The 22,873-nt window shown below is 48.6% G+C and overlaps 1 protein-coding gene across 1 annotated transcript in view; it reads left to right on the forward strand.

The window, feature by feature from the left end:
- Positions 1-16,661: 16,661 nt before the first annotated feature.
- Positions 16,662-22,873, forward strand: part of LOC105491370 (cadherin 1) — a 98,548-nt gene continuing 92,336 nt past the window's right edge. The window contains exons 1-2 of the mRNA XM_011757711.3: positions 16,662-16,834; positions 17,679-17,793. Coding sequence (XP_011756013.2) covers positions 16,787-16,834; positions 17,679-17,793 — 163 coding nt within the window. The 5' untranslated portion in view covers positions 16,662-16,786. The remainder of the gene's footprint in view (positions 16,835-17,678; positions 17,794-22,873) is intronic.

Genomic DNA, 22,873 nt, shown 5'->3' on the forward strand with positions numbered 1-22,873 from the left:
TGGCCTCCCAAAGTGCTGGTTATGATCCACCACACCTGGCTGACAATCCTGCAGTGGCTCCCTATTGGTCTCCAGACACAGTGCAATCTGCTGACCATGATTAACACAACCCCCACCTCTACCCCACCTGGTCCTTACCTGCTCTTTTCTTTTTCTTTTTTTTTTTTTTTTTTTTTTTTTTTTGGTGACAGAGTCTGGCTCTGTTGCCCAGGCTGGACTGCAGTGTCGTGATCTTGGCTCACTGCAACCTCCACCTCCTGGGTTCAAGCAATCTCCTGCCTCAGCCTCCTAAATAGCTGTGACTACAGGCACATGTCACCACACCCGGCTAATTTTTGTATTTTTAGTAGAGATTGCATTTCACCATATTGGCTAGGGCTGGTCTCAAACTCTTTTTTTTTTTTTTTTTTTTTTGAGACGGAGTCTTGCTCTGTCACCCAGGCTGGAGTGCAGTGGCCGGATCTCAGCTCACTGCAAGCTCCGCCTCCCGGGTTCACGCCATTCTCCTGCCTCAGCCTCCCGAGTAGCTGGGACTATAGGCGCCTGCCACCTCGCCCGGCTAAGTTTTTGTATTTTTAGTAGAGACGGGGTTTCACTGTGTTACCCAGGATGGTCTCGATCTCCTGACCTCATGATCCGCCCGTCTCGGCCTCCCAAAGTGCTGGGATTACAGGTGTAAGCCAGCATGCCCGGCTTCTCCCCTGCTCTTCAGTCTAACCTCCCACCTCTCCCTTCTTGGCTAGACCAAGCTCTTCTCCCTTCCCGGCCTTTTCCCAGGTGGTGACTTCTGCCACAAACACCGGTTAACTCAGTTTAAATGTCACTTTGCTCCCCATCACATTTTTGAAACTGTCTCAAAAAAAATGATAATAATAAATAACTGTTAAGATCATCCTTGTTGGCTAGGCGTGGCGGTTCACGCCTGTAATTCTAACACTTTGGGAGGCTGAGGCGGGCAGATCACTTGAGGTCAGGAGTTTGATACCAACCTGGCCAACATGATGAAACCTGATCTCCACTAAAAATACAAAAATTGGCTGGATGTGTGGCAGGTGCCTGTAACTCCAGCTACTCAGGAGGCTGAGGCAGGAGAATTGCTTGAACCTGGGAAGCAGAGGTTGCAGTGAGCTGAGATGGCACCACTGTGCTCCAACCTGGGAGATAAGCAAGACTATCGACAACAACAACAAAGGCATTATCCTTGCTTACTGCTCTGGGTTGTAAATCCCTGGCTCCCTTGTCTGTTTATTCCATCAGATCAAAAGCTTCTTCAGGATAGGGAGCAGCCCCTGTCACCAGCTAAGCATTTGTGCATGCTGGTGCCAGTGAGTGTTTATTGAAGGAATGAATGAATGAATGAGTGACTGAATGAATGTGACCTGAAAAGTTGGACAGTTACTCTGGAGAATTATAGACACTTCATCCTGTATCTGGACTCTGAAATTTTCTAGGCCTCATTGGAACCCTTGTCCTTTGCCCAGGTTTTACTGCTCTGCAGGTCTCCACCCTGGCAGGAATCTCTTGCCACTGGCTACAGTCTGAGTCCAGCCTGGCCAGCTCCACCCTTCCCACCTACAACACCTGGCAAGACCAAGACACAGCCCTTCCACAAATACATGAGTAGGTGAGCGCGTGGGGTGGACAATCCATCCAATCAGTCCTCACTGACTCTGGGAAGGGAACAAACTTCTCCCAGTTTACCTGGGATTTTCATGGGTTTAGCACTGAAAGTCTTACACCCCCAGCAACCCAGGATCCCAGGCAAATAGGGGCAGTTGGTAGCACCAGATTGGTTGGGTCATCTTTGTGGACAGTGGAGGGAGTAGGACCTTCAACACGGATTTTTAAATTTTTTATTTTTGGGACAGAGTTTCACTCTTGTTACCCAGGCTGGAGTGGAATGGAGTGGCGTGATCTCGGCTCACTGCAATCTCTACCTCCCAGGTTCCCGGGATTCTCCTGCCTCAGCTCCCCGAGTTGCTGGGATTACAGGCACCCACCACCACGCCCGGCTAATTTTTGTATTTTAGTAGAGACACGGTTTCACCATGTTGGCCAGGCTGACTTCAAACTCCTGACCTCAGGTGATCCGCTGCCTCTATTACTTTTTTTTTTTTATCTTTTAGAGAGAGAATATTTGACATATAAAGAGAATAAATATATCACATATATAAATTATAAAGTATAATAATATAGTGAATAATTATGAACTCACCACTCAGCCCAATTCTCCTTCTCTAGAGAAATACCAGTTCGAAAATGAGGAATCTTTTTTTTTTTGACACGGAGTCTCGCTCTGTCGCCCAGGCTGAAGCGCAGTGGCGCGATCTCGGCTCACTGCAACCTCCGCCTCCCAGGTTCACGCCATTCTCCTACCTCAGCCTCCCGAATAGCTGGAACTACAGGCGCCCGCCACTACGCCCGGCTAATTTTTTATATTTTTAGTAGAGACAGGGTTTCACCTGTGTTAGCCAGGATGCTCGTGATCTCCTGACCTCGTGATCCGCCCGCCTCGGGCTCCCCAGGTGCTGGGATTACAGGCGTGAGCCACCGCGCCCAGCTGAAGATGAGGAATTTAATGTCCTTCTCAAGCTTCCTGGCTTCCCTCCCAAGCAATTCCCAATTTTTAATAGTTATATATTATTCATAACATTTGGCCGGGCGCGGTGGCTCAAGCCTGTAATCCCAGCACTTTGGGAGGCCGAGACGGGCGGATCACGAGGTCAGGAGTTCGAGACCATCCTGGCTAACACGGTGAAACCCCGTCTCTACTAAAAAATACAAAAAACTAGCCGGGCGAGGTGGCGGGCGCCTGTAGTCCCGGCTACTCGGGAGGCTGAGGCAGGAGAATGGCGTAAAAACCCGGGAGGCAGAGCTTGCAGTGAGCTGAGATCCGGCCACTGCACTCCAGCCTGGGCGACACAGTGAGACTCCGTCTCAAAAAAAAAAAAAAAAAAACATTTACATCTTGTTCTTTAGCTATAATTAAATCTTCTGTACTTTGTCTGGAGGTTGAGTCTAAATACTGAAAAGCAATTAACAGCATCATGATTCCGTAAACACCCCTCACTTGAGAACTCCTGGCCCCCTAAAGAAAAAAATGGGATCCTGTGCAGTGCCAGTTTTCAATCTCAAGAAGCTCAATGTCATGGTTATTAGAGGCACAAGAGATCTCAAGCCTCCTTCTAACTAACTGAGTCATTTTACAGAAGATAAATTGAGACTTAGAGAAGGAAATAAATTTTGCTTCAAGTCATAAGACTTGTCAATTCCTTACACCATGTTCTGGCCTTCTCCTGGGATTTCATAAATAAATGAGGCCAGGTAGGGTGCTTCACGCCTGTAATCTCAGCACTTTGGGAGGCCAAGGTGTGTGGATCACTTGAGTTTGAGACCAGCCTGGCCAACATGGCAAAACCCTGTCTCTACTAAAAATACAAAAATTAGCCAGGCATGGTGGGGCACGCCTGTAATCCCAGCTACTTGGGAGGCTGAGGCAGGAGAATCGCTTGAACCTAGGAGGTGGAAGTTGCAGTGAGCCAAGATTGTGCCACTGCAGTCCAGCCTGGGCGACAGAGCAAGACTCTGTCTCAAAAAAGTAAATAAAAATAAATGAATGATGTTAGCTACAAAGTACCTTTTTTGAAGGGAATTTAAACTATATAGACTTTACATCAAGGATTCAAGCGCCCACAGCTGGGCACCGTGGCTCACACCTGTAATCACAGCAGTTTAGGAAGCCAAGGAAGGAGGATCACTTGAGACCAGGAGTTCAAGACCAGCCTGGGCAACATAGTGAGACCCCCCCCCCGACTGTACAGAAAATAAAAAACTAAAAAATTAGCCAGGCGTGGTGGCACATACCTGTTAGTCTCAGCTACTCAGGAGGCTGACACAGGAGGATCCCTTGGGCCCAGGAGTTCAAGGTTGCAGTGAGCTATGATCCCACCACTGCATTCCAGCCTGAGTGACAGAGGCGAGACCCTATTGCTTAAAAAAAAAAATAAAAAGGTCTCGAGACCTGTCAGTTCCCTACACTACGTTGTCTGCCTGCCTCCTGGGATGTGATAAACGAATAAATAAATGGTGTTAGCCACAAAGTCCCTTTTTTTGAAAGGAAATTCATCTGTATGGATGTCACATCAAGGATTCACGGGTATACACTAAGAAAATGAAATATTTTAATTACAGCAGGTAAAATCAGAGTGCCCTTTGTCTCCAAACGTCTTTGGTGTGGGCTAGGCTGAACTCGGCAGGGTGTGGTTTCATTGGCTGCCGAGCCTGGGGAGGGTTGGTTGGGGAAGGGTTTTTCTCTCCATCCCACGTGGACACAGTTCTGGCACCTGATTCCCTTGCTCTGAGAAGAGGGTGGGGCCTTCTTTGCTTGGAAGCGGGGGACAGGAAGCAACAGGTGCCTGGGCCTCCACAGGTATGAACTGCAGCACCTTATCTGTTGTTCTTGAGATGCCAGGTCCAAAGGTATCTGAGCAACGGGAGGACACCCAGTCAGCCATGGGGCTCCATGACAGCAGCACCACTTTCCAGAGGGCTTAACTCACTCCACTTTGGTTGGAGGGGCCTGCTGCCCATGGACTTGGTTCAGGAAAAATCTTGTCCCCTGAGTAACGCGGAATACGGAAATAATAGTTCACATTGATTTGCACTCCCATCTGCCATGTTTGGTTAGGTTATTTCACCTAATTCTTGAAACCACTCAACAAAGTAGGTTCCATTATTATTCCCAGTTGTACAGATAAGGAAATTAGAAGTCCAAAGAGTCGGTGACTCTGACTCAAAGGCTTATTACTACCAGGTAGAAAAGTAGGATTCAGGCCAGCATGGTGGCTCACACCTGTAATCCCAGCACTTTGGGAGGCTAAGGTGGGTGGATTGCTTGAGCCCAGGAGCTGGAGACCAGCCAGGGAAACTCGGTGAAACCCTGTCTCTACAAAAAATACCTAAATTACCTGGGCGTGGTGGGACATGCCTATAGTCCCAGCTACTCAAGAGGCTGAGGTGGGAGGATCGCTTGGGCCCAGGAGGCAGAGAGAGGTTGTAGTGAGCTGAGATTGCACCACTGCACTCCAGCCTGACCTTGTCTCAAAAAAAAAAAAAAAAGAAAAGAAAAATAAAAAAAAGAAGAAGAGCAGAATTCAGAACCAGGCAGTCGGGCACTGAAGTCTGTGCTGGGAACCACTGTGCCAGGATGGTCTTAAGCCAGAACACCAGCCTCCCTGCCTCTGCCATGAAACTGGTCGTTCATCTCTCTAAGCCTCAGTCACCTCCTCTGGGAAATGGGGATGATTGTGTCTGCTCTATAGCCTGGCCAGAGGACCAAATGCCCCTCCGGCTCCAGTCCTGGTCACCTCCTCCCCTGACCCATGGCTGTCATGGAAGCTCTTGCTGGGCTGGACAACAGGGAGCTCAGGCCATCCTCTTGCCTTCCTTCTCTTGGCTGCCCTGGAGTCTGGAATTTCAGGTCCCCACAAAAGACTATTCCTTGCTAAATTAGGCAGGGTTTGCCATTCAGTTCCAATGGCACCGGGAAACAAAAGCTACCCTGATCTCAGTGGAATAGCACAGAGATTAAGAGACTGCGGAGGGCAACGGCCCAGGGTTCAAATTCCAGCTCTGTCATTTTTATTGTGAGTGATGGTGATTTTTAGGTGTCATGTTGACTGGATTAAGGGATACCCAGATAACTCATAAAGCATGATTTCTGTGTATGTCTGGGAGGACGTTTCCTGAAGAGACTGCTATTTGAATCAGTGGACTGAGTGAGGAAGAGTCACCCACACCCACGTGGGTGGGCACCATTCAGTCTGCTGAGGGCCAGGATAGAACAAAAAGGCAGACAGGAAAGGTGAATTCACTCCCTTTCTCTCTCTCTCTTTTTCTAGAGCTGGGACACCTGCCTTCTGCCCTTAAACATCAGAACTCCAGGGTCTCTCGCCTTCTCTGGAATTTGTACCAGCAGCACCCCCAACGTTCTCAGGCCTTCAGCCTGGGACCAAAAGGCTTGGATTGAGCCATGCTACCAGCTTCCTGGTTCTCCAGCTTGTAGATGGCTTATCCTAGGACTTCTCAGTCTCCATAATCCCATGAGTCAATTTCCCTAATAAATCCCCTCTCATCTCTCTCTGTATATAACCTATGTGTTCTGTTCTTGGGAGAACCCTGACTAATACACTGTGTAACATCAGGCAAATCCCTTTACTTCTCTCTGAGTCTCTGCTTCCAAATGTGTAAAGTGGTCATGACTGTAGTTCTAGCACTTTGGGAGGCCAAGATGAGCGGATCACTTGAGGCCAGGGGTTCACAACTAGCCTAGGCAACATAATGAGTCCTCATCTCTAATAAAAAACAAACAGGGCTGGGTGCGGTGGCTCATGTCTGTAATTCCAGCACTTTCAGAAGCCAAGGTGGGTGGATCACCTGAGGTCAGGAGTTCTAGACCAGCCTGGCCAACATGGTGAAATCCCGTCTGTACTAAAAATAAAAAAATTAGCCGGGCTTGGTAGTGCATGCCTGTAATCCCAGCTACTCAGGAGGCTGAGGCAGGAGAATCATTGAAATCGGAAGTCAGAGGTTGCAGTGAGCCGAGATCACGCCACTGCATTCCAGCCTGGGAGAAAGAGCAAAACTCTGTCTCCGAAAACAACAACAACAACAACAAAACCCCAAAATCTGTACAATGTATGTACGTATTATAGCAAAGGACTTTCTGAAGACTGGTAAGACAATGCATACTATAGTGCACTCCAATAAGTAGTAGCTATCACTTTTATTACACGTTATAATGCAGTTATTGGCATCTAGCACAAAGCCTGATACAAAATTGGCTTTCAATAGATAATAAATAAAAGGTTAAGTGTTTACTTGTCTCCATCCCACAGTACCTGATGAGTTTTTGTTTGTTTGTTTTTTGAGATGGAGTCTTGCTCTGTTGCCCAGGCTGGAGTGCAGTGGCACGATTTTAAATGAGGCGGAGCTCACTGCAAGCTCCGCCTACTGGGTTCCTGCCATTCTCCTGCCTCAGCCTCCCAAGTAGCTGGGACTACAGGTGCCCACCACCATGCCCGGCTAATTTTTTGTATTTTTAGTAGAGATGGGATTTCACCGTCTTAACCAGGATGGTCTTGATCTCCTGACCTCGTGATCCGCCTGCCTCAGCCTCCCAAAGTGCTGTGACTACAGGCATGAGCCACCACACCTGGCCTTTTTAAAAAAATTTTTATTATTTTTTGAGAGAGCGTCTCACTCTGTCCCCAGGCTGGAGTGCAGTGGGCATGATCATGGCTCACTACAGCCTCAACTTCCCAAGCTCAAGTGGTCCTCCTGCTTCAGCTTCCCAAGTAGCAGGTGTGAGTCAGTTAATTATAAAAAGTTTTTATAGAGATGGGGTCTTGCCGTGTTGCCTAGTCTGGTCTCGAACTCATGGATTCAAGCGATCTGTCTACATCCACCTCCCAAAGTGTTGGGATTACAATGCAGGTGTGAGCCACTGCATGGCCCCTTATGAGCTTCTTTTTTTTCAGTCTCATTCTGTCGCCCAGGCTGGAGTGCAGTGGCACAATCTCGGCTCACTGCAACCTCCGCCTCCTGGGTTCAAGCGATTCTCCTTCCTCAGCCTCCCAAGTAGTTAGGACTACAGGCACCTGCCACCAGGCCCAGCTAATTTTTTTTTTTTTTTAGACAGGGTCTTGCTCTATTGCCCAGGCTGGAGTGTAGTGGTGTGATCTTGGCTCATGGCAAGCTCCACCTCCCGGGTTCACGCCATTCTCCTGGCTCAGCCTCCTGAGTAGCTGGGACTACAGGCGCCTGCCACCACGCCCAGCTAATTTTTTTGTATTTTTAGTAGAGACAGAGTTTTACTGTGTTAGCCAGGATGGTCTCCATCTCCTGACCTCGTGATCCGCCCGCCTTGGCCTCCCAAAGTGCTGGGATTACAGGTGTAAACCTGTAATCCTGGTCTTGTATTTTCAATAGAGATGGGTTTTCACCAAGTTGGCCAGGCTGATCTCGAACTCCTGACCTCAAGTAATCTGCCTGCCTCAGCCTCCCAAAATGCTGAAATGACAGGCTTGAGCCACCACGCCCAGCCCCTCATGAGCTTCTTAAAGACAGGGACCATATTTTGTTTATCTCGTTGTTCCTAGTGTTAAGCAGAATGCTTGGCACATGGGAGTGCTTAATGAATGTTTGTTGTTTGAGCTAACGGATGGGAACAGCCATCATCCATGGTGCTAAAACCACAAGGTGAAGGGGCTGATGGAGAATTTGATAATGGAGAGATCTGCTGACACCTACAGAACCTTAGCATCCTGAAGGTGAGTCAGCAAGAGGGTTTCTTGCTTCCTGATGCAATGCTATGGGAAGCACCCAGCAACACTTATAAAATATTTTTGCCTAAAATATTGATCTGAATCAAGGCAAGCCTATATATCTCAGTACTAGTTCATGTTACATATGGGATTGAGGAACACATTTAAGGACACCTCAAAGATGCATTCAACCAAAACAAAATGCAGGGCTGGGCACAGTGGCTCACACCTGTAATCCCAGCACTTTGGGAGGCTGAGGCAGGCAGATCACTTGAGGTCAGGAGTTCGAGACCAGCCTGGCCAACATGGTGAAACCCATCTCTACTAAAAATACAAAAATTAGCTGGTCGTGGTGGCACTGGCCTGTAGTCCCAGCTACTGGGGAGGCTGACGCAGGAGAATTCCTTGAACCTGGGAGGCGGAGGGTGCAGTAAGCTGAGATTGCGCTATTGCATTCCAGCTGGGGCGAAGAAGTGAGACTCCGTGTCAAAAAAAAAAAAAAAAAAAAAAAAAAGCTGGACATCCTACAGTACAAATGACCCTGTGTTTTTGTTTTGTTTTGTTTTTAAAGAAGTCTGTAAGTCTGCAATTACATCAAAATAGAAACAAACAAAGGATACATTCACTATCATAGTTGTGGTTTCACAGTGTATGCAAATACCAAAACTCATCAAATTGTATATTTTAAACATATGTAGTCAATTATACCTCAAAAAAGATGAACAAAAAGGGATGGGGAAGCTTATAGGTAAAAAGAGTCTTAAGAGGCATAACAGACAAAAGTAAAATGGGGCTCTTACTTGGATCTTGATTCAAACACTTTTTTTTATTTGAGACAGAGTCCCCTCTCTTGCCCAGGCTGGAGTGCAGTGGCGTGATCTCGGCTCACTGAAACCTCGACCTCCTGGGCTCAAGTGACCCTCTCACCTCAGCCTCCCTAGTAGCTGGGACCACAGGTGCGTGCCACCACACCAGGCTAATTAAAAAAAATTTTTTTTGTACAGATGGGGTCTCCCTATGTTGCTCAGGCTGGCCTTGAACTCTTGAGCTCAAGCAGTCCTCCTACCTTGGCCTCCCAAAGTGTTGGGACTACAGGTGTGAGCCATCACACCCAACACAAACTATTCATAATTGTTTGCTGGGCGCGGTAGCTCATGCCTGTAATCCCAGCACTTTGGGAGGCCGAGGCGGGCAGATCATGAGGTCAGGAGTTTGAGACCAGCCTGACCAAGATGGTGAAACCCCCGTCTCTACTAAAAATACAAAAATTAGCCGGGCATGGTGGTACACACCTGTAATCCCAGCTACAGGCTGATTCTCATGAATCATTTGCACCTGGGAGGCGGAGGTTGCGGCGAGCTGAGATTGCACCACTGCACTCCAGCCTGAACAACAGAGAGAGACTCCATCTCAAAAAAAAAAAAAAACCAAAAACCAAAAAAAACACCCAAAAACTGTTTAAAAGATATTTTTTAGAATGTGGCTTAGTCATTCAGTGATATTGAGGAATTACTGTGAATTGTATTAGGTGCTTTACTAATGGCAATGGCACGGGATCATGTTTCAAAGATGTCTTTCTCAGATATGCAGACTGAGATATTTACAGGAGAAATGTTATCTGGGATTTGCTTTAAAATATTATTTGGGCCAGGTGCGGTGGCTCACACCTTTAATCCCAGCACTTTGGGAGGCCAAGGTGGGTGGATCACCTGAGGTCAGGAGTTCGAGACCAACCTGACCAACATGGAGAAACCTCTTCTCTACTAAAAATACAAAATTAGCCAGGCGTGGTGGCGCATACCTGTAGTCCCAGCTACTGAGGAGGCTGAGGCAGGAGAATGGCTTGAATCCAAGAGGGGGAGGTTGTAGTGAGCCAAGATCACACCATTGCACTCCAGTCTGGACAACAAAAGGGAAACTCCATCTCAAAAAAAAAAAAAAAATATATATATATAATGATAAAAAATAATTATATATATTATATATAAATATATATAATATATTTATATATTATGTATTGTATGTATCATGTATAATTTATAATTTATATATAATATAATTTATAATTTATATGTTATATATTTAAAATATATGAAAATATATAATATATATTTAAATATATATTATATATATAATAAAAATAATATATATATAATATATATATTAGGGCTGGAGTTCAAGACCAGTATGACCAACATGGTGAAACCCTGTCTCTACTAAAAATACAAAACTTAGCCAGGCATGGTGATGCATGCCTGTAATCCCAGCTATTTGGGAGGCTGAAGCAGGAGAATGGCTTGAACCCCAGGAGGCAGAAGTTGCAGTGAGCCGAGATCACGCCACTGCACTCCAGCACTCCAGCCTGGGTAACAAGAGCAAAACTCTATCTCAAAAAAAAAAAAAATATATATATATATATACACACACACACACGCACACACACACACACATATACATACACACACATATATATACACATATATACACACACACATATATATATATAATTTGGGCGTGATGGCTCTTGTTTGTAATCCCAGCACTTTGGGAGGTTGAGGCAGGCGGATCGTTTGAGCTCAGGAGTTTGAGACCAGCCTGGGCAACACGATGAAACCTTGTCTCTACAAAAAATACAAAAATTAACCCGGTGTGGTGGCTCATGCCTGCCTTCTCAGCTACTTGGAAGGCTGAGGTGGGAGGATTGGCTTGAGCCCAGAAGGTCGTGGCTGCAGTAAGCCGAGATTGGGCCACTGTACTCCAGCCAAGGTGACAGAGTTAGACCCTGTCTCAAAAACAAACAAAAAATTCCTGCAAAGACAAAAATAAGAATGCAAAGTTACAAAGATGAAAGATTTGGTACAATTACAAAGTTTACAAAAGCTTTAAAAATTGCAAAAAACTACTGTTGGGGCTGGGTGATGAATACCTGGGGTTTCATTATACTATACATAGTGTGTGTTACACTATTTTCTTTACTTTGGGTTTTATATAAAACTGTTTTTTCTTGCAGACTGGAAGAGCGGCACCCCTATCAGTTAGCACCGTTTCAACTGGAGGTGGTATAGCCAGTTCCCACCCCTCCATGTTGGCAGGCAGCCAGGCCAGCAGAGGTGTCAGGAGCCTCTAGGAGTAGCAGGAAGGGAGCCTCCTCTAACCCACCTAGCCAGGAGCCTGATCAGGCTGCAATTCCTAGCAATTCCAATTTCTCTGGGGATTCCTCCCCAGTGGGGCTGGCGGTTGGACCCTTCTCCGCAGAGGTCCGGTGAGGGGCAACTCCCACCCCAGTCTGAACCCCATGACTGCACCCCTTGTCAGGAGATGAAAGGGAGAAGACTGCCTGAAGGATTAATCTTTAGCCTCCAGGCAGGCCAGTGGCCAAAACACCCAGAAAGTGAAAGTCTGTCCTCTGCCATAAGGAAACCTGGAGTCTGTGATCCCATCATGCAGGGTCTGTTATCTGACAGGTGGCAGGTTCTCTTATCTACCTGCAGTGATCTCAAGGGCAAGGCCTCTGGCCAAACATTTCTTTTCCCCAGTGATGCCTGAAATTCCACTGTTAGCGCTGGATCTCAGCAAGATCTCAGAGAAAGCTCAACTCCCGGAGTTTGGTTTTCCCCAGTTGAGATGTTAGGAAAACAATGGGCCTTATCACCTGCACGGACAGGTTTGTGTACAGTCTCAGGGGATTCACGGACCCTACCAGAGCCCAGCCACAGACAACAGGTTAAAACCCTGGACAGCATTTACAACTCCTCTGAAGGAAGAAAAGTCTTTCTCTAGAGCCCTCTTTAAAGCGCAGTCGGCCCTGGGAGGTTCGAAATGACGGACGTGGCCAGAGTGAAAGAATTTTTTCCAGTAGATGCAAGAGATAACCTGAGGAGCTTTAGTGGCGGGGGTGGGGGAAGGAGAGCCTGGTGGGAGGCGAGGCTCCGGGCAGCTCACAATTTTGCCTAGAACTGGAAAGGGAGTGTATTGGGCCAAGAAGGCTAATCACTCACCTTTGCAGAGTGTTTACAAGAACCTTATTAATTAAGTGCTATCAACATCCCCATTTTACATATGAGGAAACCAAAATGGTGGAGATAAAATGACTTATGCTGCTCAACTAATGGCAGAGCCAGAAGTGAATCCAGGCTGGAGTGAAGTGGCGTGGTCATGGTTCACTGAAGCCTCAACCTCCTGTGCTCAAATGATCCTCCTACCCCAGTCTGCAGAGTAGCTGGGACTACAGGCATGCACTGCTATGCCCAGCTAATTCATTCCAACTTCAGTGTATGTGCTGCCGAAGCGAGCACGCCCAGCTAATTCAAAATAATTTTTTGGGGGGAGATGGAGTTTCACCATGTTCCCAGACTGGTCTCAAACTCCTGGGCTCAAGTGATCTTCTCACCTCCCAACTAGCCTCCCAAAGTGCTGCGATTACAGTTGTGAGCCACCAGGCCCGCTGAGGTATCCCTGTTTGACAGAAGAGAAAACAGACGCGGGGCACAGTGGCTCACGCCTGTAATTCCAGCACTTTGGGAGGCTGAGGTAGGCGGATCACTTGAGGTCAGGAGTTTGAGACCAGCTTGGCCAACATGGCGAAGCCCCGTCTCTACTGAAATACAAAAATTAGCCAGGTGTGGTGACGGGTATCTGTAATCTCAGCTACTCAGGAGGCTGAGGCACAAGAATCTCTTGAAGCTGGGAGGCAGAGACTGCCGTGAGCCGAGATCGCGCCATTGCACTCCAGTCGGGGCAACAGAGCAAGACCTTGTCACTAAATAAATAAATAAACAAACAGGACGCAGAGAGGCAATTCAGTGCGTTGTAAAAATCACACAGCACCTGTCTTCCACAAGGAGCCCCTCTGTGTTCCCGCCTCACCCTGGACACCTGATCTACTCTTTAGAGCTCGGAGAAGGACTTGCGAGAAGTCTGAAGAACGCATCAGGCCTGGCCTGACTTTGCTGCCCCTAATTGTTTTCTAAAATCCTTTTTATTGAATTATCAGAGTGTAATGGAAGAGTCGATGAGAGTCGCTGCAGAGTTACAAGGCCAAGGCTTGCTGGGTAGAAGCAAGTAAAGCCCTAAAGGCTCCCTGGGCCCAGCGATGGTATAAAATATGTATTTTTACATAACTGAGAGGAAAAAAATAAGCAGACAGTGCAGCCCCATGGGGGAAACGCCTCTTTCTGTATTTCCATTATCTTGTTCAAAGCATGATCCTAGTGGGAAAGGAAATACCGGAGCCTTTTCCCTCTGAGCCTCCTGGTGGGTTAAGAGCAGAGGGAGCCAAGATACAGACATCCAAAAGACCTGATTGGAAACCCATTAAAATTGAGGGGACAGGTTGGAGGGGGGGCGCTGGGCTATCCATAAATCATCTGCAGTTGAGAAATTACCCTCGATGGGCTCAGAGGCACCTTTAGCTCTGGGTGAAATATTCCAAACATGGCCTTCCCCAGGAGGAAGGGAAGTAGGGGGTGGGCCTTTTGAAAGAGTCACCCCCACTTCAAATATTTATTGAGCAGTTGCTATGATGAGCCAAGAACTCTTCTTAGCAATTGTTTTTGTATTAGCTCATGCCAACTCACTTATACAAAGGAGAACACTGACTTCCCCAAGGTCACAGGGCTAGTGAGTGGCTGACTCCACTTAATGCTGTGTAGTTCTAACCAGGCTTGCAGGATAAAGGGAAAGGAGGTGCCCTTGTTGGGGTAGACTAGCCACCCAGATGTGGCTGGCCACAGGCAGTCAGACAGGGAAGTTGTCTGACCTAACATTTGCCTGTCTATTCTGTTTTTGTCTTTTGGTGGAGGACGGTGGGTGCTGGAGGGCCACTGGCACAGGACCTGAGACCTTTGGCCCCTATCTATTCTATTTTTGATCCTAAAATTATTTCACTGGGGACAGAATTCTCTGGAGAAGGTGGGGGTAGCCATGGTGTGGCTGTGGCATTAAGAGCCTCACTCTGGGGGTCAGAAGATCCTGGGTTCTGGTCTTTGGCTTTGACATTGACCTGCCTATGTGACATTGAACAAGTTATTTGCAAATCGTAGGTTTGGGTGAACTCTAAAGGTCTCTTCCAGGTCAACATCAAAAAACAGACTGAAAACTGCAGCTCCAGCTGGAAGACGGACCACATGAGATGAAGCTGATTGTTAGAAGAAAGGCCCTGGAATCAGAGAGGTCGGTTCCAGTCCTGTGCCTCCTCTCATTGGCCTCAACCTCTCCAAGCTTCAGTTGCCCATCTATCAAATGAGAATAATAATACAGCTCTTGGGTTGTTTTGAAATGAGCGTAAATGAGCTGGTCAGTGGCTGGGCACAGTGGCTCATGCCTGTAATCCCAGCACTTCAGGAGGCCAAGGCAGGCGGATCTTCTGAGGTCAGGAGTCGGAGATCAGCCTGGCCAACATGATGAAACTCTGTCTCTGCTAAAAATACAAAAATTAGCCAGTTGTGGTGGCGCATGCCCGTAATCCTAGCTACTCAGGAGGCTGAGACAGGAGAACCACTTGAACCCAAGAGGCGAAGGTTGCAGTGAGCCAAGATCACACCATTGCATTCCAGCCTGGGAGACAGAGCAGGATTCCATCTCAAAAAAAAAAAAAAAAAAAAAAAAAAAAAAAAAAGAGCTGGTCAGTGTCAAATGCTTAGTACAGAGACTGGCACAGTAATCTTCAATGCCCAGCACCTATCGTTACTGTTTTTTTTTTTTTTGAGACAGACTCTCCCTCCGTCACCCAGGCTGGAGTGCAGTGGCGCGATCTCAGCTCACTGCAAGCTCTGCCTCCCGGGTTCACACCATTCTCCTGCCTCAGTCTCCCAAGTAGCTGGGACTATAGGCACCCACCACCATGCCTGGCTAATTTTTTGTATTTTTAGTAGAGATGGGGTTTCATTGTGTTAGTCAGGATGGTCTCGATCTCCTGACCTCGTGATCCGCCCGCCTCGGCCTCCCAAAGTACTGGAATTATAGGCGTGAGCCACTGCACCCGGCCCTGTTGTTACTATTTTTACCCCTCACTTCTGTACAGAGCATTTATGGCTCAAGAAACATTTGTCATTTATTGTATGGGAGCCTCACAACAACATAGGGAGACATTTCTGATCATTATTCCCATTAGGAGGGTGGAGAAACTGAGGCTTTGGGAGGTGGTCCTGACCTAGGGAATCAATTTGCTGACTCACTAACCCATGGAGCCCTGCAGTTAAAAAAAGACTAGATTAAAAAATAAGAACTCAATAAAGGGGCTGAGGCAGGAGTATCACCTGAGGTCAGAAATTTGAGATCAGCCTGGGCAACATAGTGAGATCCCGTCTCTAGAAAAATTTTTTTAAAAATTAGGCCACTTGAGGCAGGTTGCAGTGGCTCACGCCTGTAATCCCAGCACTTCAGGAGGCGGAAGAGGGTGGATCACCTGAGGTTAGGAGTTCCAGACCAGCCTGGCCGACACAGTGAAACCCCATCTGTACTAAAAATACAAAATTAGTTGGTCTGGTGGCACAAGCCTGTAGTCCCAGCTACTCAATAGGCTGAGACAGGAGAGTCGCTTGAACCCAGCAGGCAGAGGTTGCAGTGAGCCAAGATCGTGCCACTGCACTCCAGCCTGGGCAAGACAGAGTGAGACTCTGTCTCAAAAAACAAACAAACAAAACACACAAAAAATTAGGCTGCTAGCTCAGTGGCTCGTGGTTCACACCTATAAGCCCAGTACTTTGGGAGGCCAAGGAAGGAGGATCACTTCAGCCCAGGAGTTGGAGACCAGGCTGGGCAATATAGGGAGACACAGCGCCCCCACTGCCCCTGTCTGCCCCGACTCCTCTCTCTACAAAAAGACAAAAGAAAAAAAAAATTAGCCTGGTGTGGTCGTGTGCACCTGTACTCCCAGCTACTAGAGAGGCTGGGGCCAGAGGACTGTTTGAGGCCAGTTCAAGGCTGCAGTGAGCTGTGATCGCACCACTGCACTCCAGCCTGGGTGAAAGGGTGAGACCTCATTTCCAAAACAAACAAAAAAACAAAAACAAAAACAAACCCCAAAAAACAAAAGAACTCAGCCAAGTGTAAAAGCCCTTTCTGATCCCAGGTCTTAGTGAGCCACCAGCGGTGCTGGGATTCGAACCCAGTGGAATCAGAACCGTGCAGGTCCCATAACCCACCTAGACCCTAGCAACCCCAGGCTAGAGGGTCACCGGGTCTGCGCGAGGCCGGGGGGGCGGGCCGTTAGCTCCGTCCGGGGGAGGGGTCCGCGCTGCTGATTGGCTGTGGCCGGCAGGTGAACCCTCAGCCAATCAGCGGTACGGGGGGCGGTCCCTCCGAGGCACACCTGGCGGCAGCAGCGCACCCCAGTCTCAGTGGCGTCGGAACTGCAAAGCACCTGTGAGCTCGCGGAAGTCAGTTCAGACTCCAGCCCGATCCAGCCCGGCCCGATCCGACCGCACCCGGCCCCTGCCCTCGCTCGGCGTCCCCGGCCAGCCATGGGCCCTTGGAGCCGCAGCCTGTCGGCGCTGCTGCTGCTGCTGCAGGTACTTCGGGTCCCCTGCCTTGCGAGGGACGCGTGCGGGCCGCACACTCTGCGCCCCAGCCCCCAGCCCCAGCCCTGCGCCCCTTCCTCTCCCGTCGTCACCGCTTCCCTTCTTCCAAGAAAGTTCGGGTCCCGAGGAGCCGAGCGGCCTGGAAGCCTCGCGCGCTCCGGACCCCGCAGTGATGGGAGTGGGGCGTGGGTGGTGAGGGGCGAGCGCGGCTTTGCTGCCCCTCCAGCGCAGACCGAGGCGGGGGCGTCTGGCTTCTGAGTCCGCGGGGTGGGCTTGGGCTGGCGCGGGGGTCGTGGAGCGGGGTGTGGGGGGTGGGGTGTGGAGAAGGGGAGCCCCGGTGCAAGTCGAGGGGGAGCCAGGAGTCGTGGGGACGATCCTCGAGGGAAGGAGAGGGGCATCCGTAGAAATAAAGGCACCTGCCATGCCAAGAAAGGTCGTAAATAGAAGTGGGAGTCCCGGGGATAAGAAAGTGGGGTCGGGGGAGGTGGGAGCGCCCCTCGCTCTAAGGAGTGGTGCATTCCCGGTCTAAGGAAAGTGGGGTTGGGGAGAATAAAGACATCTCCAATAAAATGAGAAAGGAGACCGAAAAGAACGATGGGCTAGGTCTCGAGAGGGTGACTCGGCGGCCCCCTTCCGGGAGTTCCTGGGGGCTTGGCGGCCGTAGGTTTCGGGGTGGGGGAGGGTGACGTCGCTGCCCGCCCGGCCCGAGGTTGGGGGCGGGGGTCCTCCCCCAATCCCGACGCCGGGAGCGAGGGAGGGGCGGCGTTGTTGGTTTCGGTGAGCTGGAGGGAACCCTCCGAGTCACCCGGTTCCATCTACCTTTCCCCCACCCCAGGTCTCGTCTTGGCTCTGCCAGGAGCCGGAGCCCTGCCACCCCGGCTTTGACGCCGAGAGCTACACGTTCACGGTGCCCCGGCGGCACCTGGAGAGAGGACGCGTCCTGGGCAGAGGTGAGGGCGCGCCGCCGGTGTCCCTGGGCGGAGTAGGGTGGGGTTGGAAAGGGGCCGAGAAATTGCACTCCCACACCCCTGGGTTGGAATGGGCAAGCTCTCTCCTTGGCTCAAACGTAAATTCCTTGGAATTTACACAGATTTGGGGATCCAAACGTTTACGACTGAGCACTGGTGGAGGGGGTAGCCCTGCCTGGTTGTTAACCATGTTATAAAAAAGCAGAGGTTGAGGGCACTTACTAGAAGCCTTCGTATTTCTCTTATTGCCCTCAGCACTGTAGAGACAGTGTCCCATTTCAGACTGCAAAAACCTGGTGGGTGGGAAGGCTCCGGCAGGAATATTCCCGTTTTACAGATGAGCAAACCGAGGCTGAGAGGGTGACGTCTACTTGCCCAGGGTCAGCAGAGCAGGTATCTGAACTGGGACCTGACTCCCAAGCCCCATTAAGCACCATCTCTGGGATGACTGAAGAGCAGCTCTCTCTTGGTTACTGGGCTGTGGCTTTTGTTTATAGATATTAAAGCTTTTTTTTTTTTTTTTTAAAAAAAGGGTCTTGCTCTGTTTCCCAAGCTGGAGTGCAGTGGCACAATCACAGCTTACTGCAGCCTCCATCCTCTGGGCTCAAGTGATCCTTCCCACCTCAGTCTCCCTAGTAGCTGGTTATCACAGGCATGTGCCACCATACCTGGATAATTTTAACTTTTTTTTTTTTTTGAAACGGAGTCTCGCTCTGTCGCCCAGGCTGGAGTGCAGTGGCCGGATCTCAGCTCACTGCAAGCTCCGCCTCCCGGGTTTACGCCATTTTCCTGCCTCAGCCTCCCGAGTAGTTGGAACTACAGGCGCCCGCCACCTCGCCCGGCTAGTTTTTTGTAGTTTTTAGTAGAGACGGGGTTTCACCGTATTAGCCAGGATGGTCTCGATCTCCTGACCTCGTGATCCGCACGTCTTGGCCTCCCAAAGTGCTGGGATTATAGGCTTGAGCCACTGCGCCCGGCCAATTTTAACATTTTTTTAAGGCTGGGCGCAGTGGCTCACACCTGTAATCCCAGCACTTTGGGAGGCCCAGGCGGGTGGATCACAAGGTTAGGAGTTCGAGACCAACCTGGCCAACATGATGAAACCCTGTCTCTACTAAAAAAAATACAAAAATTAGCTGGGCATGGTGGCGTGCACCTGTAATCCTAGCTACTCAGGAGGAGGCAGGAGAATTGCTTGAACCCAGGAGGTGGAGGTTGCAGTGAGCTGAGATAGTGCCACCGCACTCGAGCCTGGGTGACAGAGCAAGACTCTGTTCCAAAAAATAAACTAAAATAAATTTTTTTTAGAGACAGGAGTCTCTCCATGTTGCCCAGGCTGGTGTCGAACTCTTGGGCTCAAAGGATCCTTCTGTCTCAGCCTCCCAAAGTGCTGGGATTGCAGGCCTGAGACACTGTGCCTGAACCAAAATACCTTGTTACAGGTACTGTTTCCCCCAAGAAATAATGATTTTTTTTTTTTGAGACAGAGTTTTAATCTTGTTGCCTAGGCTGGAGTGTTGTAATGGTGTGATCTCAGCTCACTGCCACCTCTGGCTCGCAGGGTCAAATGATTCTCCTGCCTCAGCCTCCTGAGTAGCTGGGATTACAGGTGCCCACCACCATGCCCAGCTAATTTTTTGTATTTTTAGTAGAGAAGGAGTTTCACCATGTTGGCCAGGCTGGTCTTGAACTCCTGACCTCAGGAGACCACCTGACTCAATTTCCCAAAGTGCTGGGATTACAGGCATAAGCCACCATGCCTGGCCAGGAATAATTATCTTTTTTTTAAAAAAAAGCATGGTAGTTCTGACTCAGGATGAAAATGCATACATCCAATGTACTTCTAGGCTTATCTTTGTGATAATCTAGAGTTTGCTTTGTTCCACTCCACTGTTGTCCAGCAAGGGAAGGGGCTAGTTTCTCTTCTGAATTCACTGAATCCCGAGTGCTTACTTTATATCAAACCACTTTCTCCTCTCTCATGATTTTAGTTGATTGGATATCACAATAAAAGGCATATTTTTTTTTAAGGAGAAATCACCCACAATTCCCCTGAGGGAACACCTCCATTGTGTCTATTCTTCTGGTCTTTGACCACATGAATCTTTAGCAATCATGCGGTTGTCTTTAAATTTTTTTTTGAACTTGGAAGTCATTCGAAGTTTTTTACAGAGAAACTACAGCTCGACTGATGAAGTATATTTGCTCTGTGTGCTCTAGAGCTTTCTATTGGATCAGAAGTTATCTAAAACTCCTGGGCTCAAGTGAGTCACCCACCTTGGCTTCCCAGAGTGCTGGGGATTGAATATTTTGATGTCAGTGGGCATTGAGGAGCGTCTTCTTGGGGGAGGCAAGCTTGATCTAGCCTTGGAGAGCAAGGCAGGGGCTAGAAACGAGCTTGTATCTGAGCGTGTGTCTGGCGTGGCCCAGTGCTAAGGCTGGTGACTTTGTTTTCCTGCACCAAGATACTTGGTAGCACCAAGGGTAGGTTGGTCTGGTTTTTATTTCTCCCTTCTAAGCTCCTGTGTCTGACCAATAATGTTATTACATATTAACACTAATATGATAATAATTAATAGTGACACATATTCGCTTTTGCCTCAGACTCTGGGGCAAGTGCTTCACATATTTTACCTCATTTAGTCTTCACTAGAACATTAGGAGCGTGGGCAGTATTATTCTTCCTACTTTGTAAGTAAGGAAACTGAGGCATAAAGCAATTCTGTAATCTGATCCACAGTTGGTCTTTTCTTTTCCTTTTTCCCCTTGTTTTTCACCTCAATAACCTGAAAAAACAAAAACAAAAAAGGTGTTTGGGGAATTAGTGTCCAGCGTGAAGTAAGCTGAGAATGGAGGTGTTGATAGTGTGGGACCTCTGAGAGGGGGTGATGATGATGGAGACCGGTCAGACGCGGGGGAGGTGGGGGGGACCCTGGGGCTGCTGGTTTAGTGGGAAGAGGCAGCCTCCACACAGAATCCACAGGCCTCTGGTGTGGTTGGTTTCAGTTCCCTTTATGTTCACAGACCTCCACCCCCACATAACAGTTTTCCTGACATTTAATATTTGTTTTGGCTTTTTTGGACTGTGGGTCTCCTTGTATCAGTCCAATGTGGAATCGCCCCAGGATGGAAGTGCCCTTGTGGTAAAATCACACGTTCGATCTCAGGAGCTGGCTTGTGATTTTAAAAGCCAGATAAGACTTGGGATGTGGCCTGACTCTCTTTGGACAGTGCAGGGAAGTGAAGGGATGGATGTAACATAGGCACCAGATTTAGACATTGACTTTGTGAAGAATTTACTCCATGGGAATTTTGAAACTTGAAACCTGTCACTTTTTGTGCACTGGTAGCTGTAGGGTCTTAACTCAGGGGACTTTGGAGTGGTTTGCTAGGGTCATTCCTCTGCCCCATGCCATGGCTGACCCCATGATCTCAACCTTGTATTTATTCTATTGATTTCTCTCCAGCTTCTAGAATGAAGACCGTTAAAAAAAAAAAAAAAAAAAAAAAAAAAAAAAAAAAACTGAACCATAATAAACCAGTTTTTTTTTTTTTTAAATTTTTGAGATGGAGTTTTGCTCTTGCTGCCCAGCCTGGAGTGCAGAGGTGCGATCTCAGCTCACTGCAACCTCTGCCTCCTGAGTTCAAGCGATTCTCCTGTCTCAGCCTCCTTAGCAGCTGGGATTACAGGCACATACCACCATGCCTTTGTAGAGACAGAGTTTCATTGTATTGGTCAGGCTGGTCTCGAACTCCTGACCTCAGGTGATCTGCCTGCCTTGGCCTCCCAAAGTGCTGGGATTACATGTGTGAGCCACCATGCCTGGCCAATAAACCAGTTCTTTAGAGTTGCTGCTTATTTTCCTTCTTCATAGCACACACCGGTTTGAGAAACCCAGGCTATTAGACAGTTTGGGATCTCTAAAGTAGTAGCCTAGTTACCACAGTTGTAAGTTAATTCAGGGGCGGAAGAAAGAAAAGCTGGCCGGCTTTGCCAGTGATTGTTTTCTTCCTTTGCTTGCTCTGCAGTCTGGCCTTGGAAACACGTGGCCTATATTTCAGTGTTGAGGTTTGGCTGCTTGAGGGGTTGACCTCAAGCATTAAATACACCCATTTCCCCTCCTTTTTTTCTTGAGTCGGAGTCTCGCTCTTTTGCCCAGACTGGAGTGCAGTGATGTGATCTCGGCTCACTGCAACCTCCGCCTCCCGGGTTCCAGCGATTCTCCTGCCTCAGCCTCCCGAGTAGCTGGGATTACAGGTATCCGCCTCCATGCCTGGCTAATTTTTGTATTTTTAGTAGAGACAGGGTTTCACCATGTTGGCTAGGCTGGTCTACAATCTGGAGTTTTGCTCTTGTTCCCCAGGCTGGGCAAACTGCTGGCCTCAGGTAATCCACCAGCCTTGGCCTCCCAAAGTGCTGGGATTACAGGCGTGAGCCATTAATCCCAGCCATTTCCCCTCCTTTCTGAAGGATGTGCTGAAAGGTTCAGAAAACAGTATGCAGGCCCCCTAATACAATTAGACTTTTAAAAAGCAAACCCGGAAACCAGCTTTGGGATCACCTTACATCATCAGATCCCCACTCCCTACCCCTCAAACTCCTAAAAGTCACTTCCCCAATTACTCATGTCTGTGACAAAGGTTGATCTGTGAAAGGAGACCAGTGGGCCACCCTTCTGGCCTTGCCTTTGTGTCTCTGGAGGTGCGGAGGTGGAAAGTCTTGGGCCTGGCAAGGCCATTTAAGGAAGGCTGGCTGCTGCTTCCTCCCAGTGGGGCCCTGCCTGCCCCTCTCTGCCAGGTGGTTATGGAAATCCCTATTTGCTCTCCTGGGCTTTTTATTGGGTGAGGCTTTTCTTCCGAAATGCTCACCTTGTGTCTTATACATTCCTTTCCAAAGTAACCCCAGATACACCAGAGGCTGAAGCTCTCCTATCTCTCAGAAGCTGCCCAGACCCTAAAATCCCCAAGAGGCACCTGTCCCAATCCAATCCTTGCTGGGTTTCTTTCTTTCTTTCTTTTTTTTTTTTTTTTTTTGAGATGGAGTATCACTCTGTCGCTCAGG

This window comes from Macaca nemestrina, chromosome 18 (genome assembly GCF_043159975.1).
Source record: "Macaca nemestrina isolate mMacNem1 chromosome 18, mMacNem.hap1, whole genome shotgun sequence".
NCBI classification, from domain to species: Eukaryota; Metazoa; Chordata; class Mammalia; order Primates; family Cercopithecidae; genus Macaca; species Macaca nemestrina.